Source organism: Microsporum canis, genomic scaffold, assembly GCF_000151145.1.
Source record: "Microsporum canis CBS 113480 supercont1.4 genomic scaffold, whole genome shotgun sequence".
NCBI classification, from domain to species: Eukaryota; Fungi; Ascomycota; class Eurotiomycetes; order Onygenales; family Arthrodermataceae; genus Microsporum; species Microsporum canis.
In genome coordinates, this window is record NW_003299166.1 from 2,621,176 (window position 1) to 2,628,537 (window position 7,362).

Here is a 7,362-nt window from a genome sequence, read left to right on the forward strand (position 1 = left end):
TTGAGAAACAACCCCTCACGTGATAAAGGCAACCTCGCAGCCCGCTCTATAGCTACGTCTTTCAATACACATAATGAAATAGAGACAAGCACAGGGTTTCTTGCATCAATCGCAAAGCTTTTATAATAAATAGTTGAAAATTTTTAAGTACAAGTCTAGTATCACGGTATAGAGGAGAAAGGGTCCTCATATATAGACCATATATCTTCTTGCAGGAATATATCTAGATGCCAAGTACTCCGTACAACTACCCCTTAGAAGGCAAATAATAAACTGTGGCTGGGAAATGATTTGGAGTTTCCTTCTATCAACAGTTGGATCGCTAGTAGCACAAACTTGATGAAGTCTAGAGCGGATAGTTAAGATCAATATAGTGCTCTATTCGCAGAGAATAAGCCTAAGGCGAGAAGAGGATAGGCGAGATAGCTATATTACCAGCAGGGGTTATGGGTAACCTCGTCCTATAAGTATTAATATATGGTGAGCATAGCAAGACGACTTGTTAAGGAACTAAGCGCTTGTCTTCTGAGCCCTAATATTGTTAGGATAGATACCTTCTAGTTGCGAAAGCATCTATGGCCGTAAATGTAGCAATGTTATATTTGGGGCTTAAGGGGAAATGGAGAAGTGCTAAATCCTTACCTTCCATCGCCTGGTCCGACGAATCTATAGCCGAAGAGTCGTCGTCATCAAGACTGTCATCGTTCTCAGAGCTATCCCAGAAAAACACATCTGCCGCGCCACGTCTGCCCTTGTTCCTCAACATTAGATCTATCCGACGGCACAACGCCTTGTTGGAAGAAGCCCTTGGTGACATCCAAGGGGGATTTCCGCATTCCACTTGGCGCCTTCTGCGATGTGCTGAAGTAGGACATGGTTGGCGACTAGGAGCTTCCATTCGACTGTCTCGCCTGCAGCTCATAGTGCTTTTGTTGGGATAATGCCCACGTTGCCCATATCCATCACTAACTAGGTTTGTTTTTCTAGCATTAGGCCTAACAATATACGTTAGTATCTAGAATTGGCCGGGTATCTTGATAAAGCTTACTATTTCTGCAGCCATCGGTAGTAATAGCCTCAGCTCCGAATAAGTATGTGACTAATCTCTCGTCAAAGCTCTTTGGAACTATATGTGCTGCTCTGACACCCTGTGATAGAAGCCAACCAAGAATATGGCAATATGCAAAATGTCTGAAGCACGAAGCCTGCGTCCTCCGTCTTTGAAGCATTGCATAATGCCTCAACAGCCTCGCGGAAATCGTTTACTTTGAACATCTGTTTTTCCCCTGGATACTGATGCTACCTTGGTTACCTTAGCACCAATATACGCAGACTCGAACGCATCAGGTTTGAGAACTGCGTCGCCCATGTTCACTTGTATAATATTGCTTTGGTATTTAATAACCTGGCTCTCTTTGTGGACGAGGATAGATGCAAGTACAAGATTTTCAGGTTCATATAACGCATTTATGGGTGATAGGCGTCTAGGTCGTGACAAAGTACGGATGGTTGCTTTGCAGTCCTCAATATAATCAACTTCTGATCTATATTTGGTGGGTAGGAAATCCGAAGATGTCGACGTATATAAGGCTGAGGAAGTAGAGCCAGGTCTAAATCGAATAAGACATGCTACCAATTTTCTGGCGTAGCGATACCCAACCGGATGTCTGGCACATGCGTTTCTTGATCTTTCCAGATTTTTTCCTCAAATATCAGGGAGAACAATCTAGTACTCCTTAGGGAGGTATTCCTTTTGTAATCCTATCCCGATGCTATGAGATTAGGATGGCAACACTGTCAAAGGAGGACATAACTGTAAAGGCTTAAACTAGGTGTTTAATAGCAGAGAAGGCGACTGGGCCGGGTGGAGGAAAAGTTTGGGGAGAGAGTTCGGGAGGTAGGAGGAGATATTTGTACCCGTGGGAAGAAGCCAGGGAAAAGTTAAGAGTGAGCTCGCATATTCACTCTCAAGAAGTAAGTCACTAAGTGAGTCACTAAATATGCTGATAAGAAAAAAAGCTATTTTTAGGATATATGGCAGGGAACATTTACACCTGCCCAGTGCTGAAGTTTCTAGAGTAATTCTAATGTTCCAAGGGATATTTATATGGAAAATGATGTCCTCTGGTATACATGAAGGATACTGAGTTGTCTCCGGAGTGGTGTCTAGAAGACCAAGGTGGGGAGAAGATAGAATTAGAATTTGTAGTTGACGGAGATTATACAGCAAAGCTGGATAGTCAGCTACTCCTCTATGTCGGCTAGAGGGTCTTGTATCGATGAGTAGGCGATGGCTCAGGAAACTTCTGCATAATAGTGATAGAGTCCGGCAGACTAATATACCCCGAGATAGTATAAGCGGCCTGGTTGTTGGGTATACAGGATGGGCGAATTCCCTGTGACACAAATAATATGGGCCACAAATTTTTCCTTTGGTCTTCGCTTTGCTTTATTATTCTTCCTCCTTCGGCCCTTCATCTCAAGAGAACGTTATGTGCTCGTCAAGCCAAACCAGCCCCATCCAGCAATCAACAATCCTGAAGTAGCTCGAAAGAGTGCTGTCCCAGGAACTCCTTCGCGCCAACAGACATAGCCATCAACTAGCCCAAGATACGCCAGAATGACCATGATGGTATCGACCTCGCGAAATTTCCCCTGGAAATAAAAAGCGAAGAGTACGAGTCCAAGTGCTGTGGTCTGTCCCGAGCCTGAGACCATCACGGATTGAGCTTCTTTCGAGACGGCGATACGCTTGGGAAGGCCGAATTCTTCAATGGCGTACTTGGCGTTCCAGAAGGGCATTAATCCACCGAAAGTAGTGGCCGTGGCCACAAAGAGAGGCGGGATATGCCATGCGGTAAAATATTCAAACATTATGGACAGGTAAACGGCTTGTCTTGGCTCGTTTCCTCGTTTCTTATGACTACCGTCACCAAGATGATCGTTGATGTGGATGAGAGGAAGCTGGAAAGAGCCAGAGAGCAAAGTGTTTCATTCTTGTACTCCATCAGGACTTAACACACAACATCAAACGGGATGATTCTTGTTATGTTATATTGTTGGCTCTTCTGGAGTTCGGGGTGTCTCAAGATCACAACAATGAGATCCTATCGGCCAATCGTATACATACACAGTACGGGAGTCGGGGCTGCGCCTGGCTGAACCCTGCTCGGACCCCGGACCGAGGACAAGCAGGGGGTTGCCAGTGCAAATCACCCCAACTGAGGGACGGAGGATGCGATGGAGCCTATTTCAAATGTTAGCACAGATTCTACGTAATTAGAGAAGACATACTCCGTACAGATATATCGAGTATCACATCGGAAAGCTGTTGATATTTATCTCAAAGCCCCCTTTTTAATCCGATATAGGTACCAGGTCTGATGAGTCACGTGAGTATTAAATGATTTGACTTCTTATATTTGATTGGATAAAACAACAACCAATGGCGAACGAGTATTTCCAGTGGAAGACAGGCTTTTCTTCTCGAGAATCCCAAAGACGACACATTCAACGGTGATACGTATATACATACGTATAAAGGAGCATGCTATAGGTATGATGGTTCTTGTTCGTTCCCTACACTTACGGTTTCGATTCTTCTCAGATCGGACGTCAAGGATGGATAAATATAGATGATGGAAATTCCCCCGCAGGAACTAGCTGTGCCCTTCTTCCTAAGAGTTAATATCATGCTTGGTGCATGCTTGATGCTTGATGCTTGCGTACATATAGTTCGTATGCATTCGAAGTACATATAGTTAGTACTTACATGTTACAAAACCCAAGAGAAGATCTTCAAGGACTGCAAGGCAGAAATTCTCCTACGCTATTTTTACCGAGGAGCTTTCATTCGTCCTGCCATTGTTCTGTGGTTTGGCACGGATAAGAAACGGAACACTTTCACCATACGCCCTCCTTGGAATGGCAATCGAATCGGATCGAAATGGGCTCAATTTTTCATATTAAACCTTTTGTGATTATCTTCCCAGAATAACTGGCGGTTCATCACCACCAACCAACGCGGGCAGCGTTAACCCCTTGAATCGACGGATTCTGATGAGCTTTCCTGGTTCCACCATCTACAGAGCAGGAGGGCATTCCACTCTATTATCAATTAGTGATGATATCCGCCTTGAGGTTTCCTATAAGCCCGAAGGTGAACACGCACGCCACGAAGAGGCCATATTTAAACAGCTGGAATCTATGCCATGCCAATTTATAGCTCACTCGCTGCCCTACGCCCCCGACCTTATCTTCATGGACCTTTATTAGAATGGTACACTTCACGAGCGCCTAAACCCGAATAAGAAGCCTCGCCCTATACTTCAATGGATGCAGCAACTATCAGAGGCTATAGCTTGTCTTGAGGCTATAGGCCACGCGCATGGCGACATTAATTCTGGTAATATCATGTTTACTGAAAACTATCATCTCAAGCTTATCGATATTGACCATGCGCTTAAACTTGGTGATAATCTAGAAGTCGGTGACTATCCCTACTTTCGCCCAGGAAACGCTGAATCCGGTAGCACTTTTGGCATTACTAGTACTGACACTGAACAATTTGCTCTGGGATCTATTTTTTGGTATATGGTGCAAGGTACGGAGCTCTGGATGGGGTTATATGGGCTGGACCTGGTTGACAGACTCATCACTCGTACGTACCCAGAAATGGACCTCGAGGATCTGGTTAATCAGATCATCAGCGGCTGTTGGAAGGGCAAGTTCAAATCTATTGCTGAATAAGTAGCTCGCACCCGACAACTCGCACATAGGGAGAGCCTTCAGCGCAAAACGGCCGTGTGCGAGAGTCATAGCCTGATATGCGATGCCATGAGTGATGCTGCAGCAAGGGAAGCTTCTGTAGATACTTTATGATCTTGACGTGCGCAGACCCTTGCGTAGGAGTCACGGCCGTAGCAAAGCACTTTATCAGAGGACAATGCTTCTTTTGATCCCCACACATGTAGGTAGAGTTGTATGCGTCCAGCGACTAACTCCAAGCCGAGACTTATGCCAAGCCACCCTTGGGCCAGTCTGAAGTCGGGGTGAAATAGGGACCATGACCTGGGGCTTGGAGAAGTTGACCATCTTTTCTCCTTGGGGTTATTTCTTGTCACCATCCAGCGGTGTACGGAATAAAAGATATATCCCTCGTGAAAGGAACACTTCGAGAAATGGATCGCTCTAACTGAAGCTTGTCCGTGGGCAAGATCATAAAAATTCCCCCCGTAAAAAAAAGGCTATATATCACTCTGAATACGAGGCAGAGTTGGGTCATGGATGCCACGAGGGAAAAGTCATGACTCCACAAGGGCGAAGAAGACGGGTTGGACGGGAAGATCCCCAATCCATCTGTTAGTTCGTCATCACCAGGAGGTGTGGGAGCCTTTCACTGGCTCTTGCAGCCATGTGCGGGCCACCTGGCTGTGTACAAAGTACTGTCAAGTATTTGGTATTTGGTATGACCCGGAGCCGTTCTTGTTGAGAAAAGCCCAAATATATCTTCCTGGCCACCCTTAAACAAGTTGACTATTTAAGATAACTAGGTGTTACCATCAGCAAGGCTATTCAGAGCCTCGACCAACGGCACCATCCTTTGTCGCAGCAAACTGGTTAAACTATTCCGTAAAGATGCGCTCTTTGCGCGAATTTCAAGAGACAACTAGATCGCGGTCCTTCGGCGAGGATGCGGGACGCCTTCGGAGGAAGCAGTTGGGTTGAGCATTCAACACGGACAGAGCGAGAATATATACACGACTACTCCATGTGGGATATCTCAAGCTCATGTTTCTATGCTAAAATCTGGGTGCTTATGGCTATGCATACTCAGAAACCATATCGACGCCTCTGCCCTCAGCCCCATATTTTACATTAACCATATACTTTCCAGCCCTGGGCACCAAGGTAACCGAACATCTTGCAGCCTTGCACCGAGTACGGCGATGTAACTAGCTGATGGGAGGTTCAACTTCCACTTATTCTCCGTATCATGGCTTTACAGCAATCGGAGGGACCCCCTACCGCCATGTGAGGCTGCTAGAACCATGGCTTCTTCAAGCACATGTAACCTGCATATTCACCGCATCAAGGGGTGACAAGCTCGCAAGGGTTCATCTCATCCCCTGGTCCGATGGCATGTATGTATAGGTTAATAATTAATTCAGCTGCATGAATACGGTGACACACCCTAAACAGGCCCGTCCCACCTTGTATCGGCTCCTACAGCCTCGTGGGGCCGTACAGGTTCAACCCGTTCATATTTCTTATTAAAATGGCATATCTGCTTTGCCAACGCTTCGACAGGAAAAATATTAGGCGGGTTAGTCGTCTTCTAGGGCTTGTTGTTTCTCCCTGCTGTTCGAGGTTGATTAACGATTTCTTCTGCAGTAGTTATATCATATATAATTACTGATGCGATGGCAGATCTGTCGAAGATCCCCATCGCCCCCAACCCGGATGGCGGCCCATCCAACTTCGTCAACCCCCCATCGCTGGAGTCAACGGTCCTCTCGCTGGGCCTGGCTCTTATATGCATAAGCATGGCATGCCTAACGTTACGGCTTCTCTCTAACTATCAACGCACAGGCAAGCTATGCTTGGATGACTGTATGTATTCTAACCTCTTGAAGCGGAGGGGTCTTGTCGGTGAATGCTGCTAAGCAAGACGCATGTATCAGACCTATGTATCTTCGGAGAGATGGCTGGCGTTGGATTCTGGGGGATAGTTTATTCTGGTATGTGCAATCAACATTACCGCCCTTGACTCCAAACGAGCCTAGGCTGACTGATGGCCCAGTTGCCCGCGATGGGAACGCAAAACATTCGTGGGACGCTCCAATGAGCATAATAACCACATCATTCATCAAGGTGAGCTCATTCACTCGCCGAATGCATTGTCGGCTCTTAAATTCTAATCGCTGTAGAGACACTTTGCGTCGCAAATGCTTAGCTATCCAGCCCTCTGTGCAACCAAAGCAGCGGTATTAGCTCTGTATATCCGAATATTCGACAACACACGATGGATGCGCCGGACCTGCTATGTACTGATCGTCCTAGTGTTCCTTGCATATGGAGTCAACATCGTTCTAGTGATCGTGTACTGTCTTCCTAGAAAAGGAGCTCCCTGGGATACTGCCGTACTCGACAGATGTGGTGACCCTGGAATTCTTGCCATTTCCTTTGGTGCCTTTTCGGTTCTGTCCAACATAATCCTCTTGGCCTTGCCGTTCCCCGTTCTGCTAAAGCAACACCTAGCTCCCGCAAAAATAATAGGGTTAACGGGCGTGTTCCTGGTCGGAATATCGTATGTTCATCAGTGGCCACACAATCTCATTCATCTCGACTAATATTCGGAAT

At 46.2% G+C, this 7,362-nt stretch overlaps 4 protein-coding genes across 4 annotated transcripts in view; 2 read left to right on the forward strand and 2 right to left on the reverse strand.

Annotated features, from left to right (window-relative positions):
* Positions 1-510: 510 nt before the first annotated feature.
* Positions 511-1,369, reverse strand: MCYG_04939 (uncharacterized protein; the record flags this gene model as incomplete). The annotated part of the gene is made up of 5 exons (XM_002847156.1): positions 511-554; positions 643-969; positions 1,049-1,148; positions 1,201-1,293; positions 1,319-1,369. 5 exons carry the CDS (start codon positions 1,367-1,369, stop codon positions 511-513), a joined length of 615 nt encoding a protein of 204 aa, XP_002847202.1.
* A 1,121-nt stretch (positions 1,370-2,490) lies between these two features.
* Positions 2,491-2,874, reverse strand: MCYG_04940 (conserved hypothetical protein; the record flags this gene model as incomplete). Its single annotated transcript, XM_002847157.1, has 1 exon — positions 2,491-2,874. One exon carries the CDS (start codon positions 2,872-2,874, stop codon positions 2,491-2,493), a length of 384 nt encoding a protein of 127 aa, XP_002847203.1.
* Positions 2,875-3,635: 761 nt separating this feature from the next.
* MCYG_04941 (conserved hypothetical protein) lies at positions 3,636-5,044 on the forward strand (the record flags this gene model as incomplete). The annotated part of the gene is made up of 6 exons (XM_002847158.1): positions 3,636-3,734; positions 3,766-3,950; positions 3,993-4,242; positions 4,276-4,740; positions 4,783-4,845; positions 4,871-5,044. The coding sequence occupies 6 exons, from the start codon at positions 3,636-3,638 to the stop codon at positions 5,042-5,044; spliced, it is 1,236 nt and encodes a 411-aa protein (XP_002847204.1).
* Positions 5,045-6,422: 1,378 nt separating this feature from the next.
* Positions 6,423-7,362, forward strand: part of MCYG_04942 (conserved hypothetical protein) — a gene marked incomplete at both ends in the record, with an annotated part of 1,538 nt that continues 598 nt past the window's right edge. The window contains 4 exons of the mRNA XM_002847159.1: positions 6,423-6,612; positions 6,684-6,740; positions 6,803-6,873; positions 6,930-7,309. Of these exons, the coding sequence (XP_002847205.1) occupies positions 6,423-6,612; positions 6,684-6,740; positions 6,803-6,873; positions 6,930-7,309 (698 nt within the window). The remainder of the gene's footprint in view (positions 6,613-6,683; positions 6,741-6,802; positions 6,874-6,929; positions 7,310-7,362) is intronic.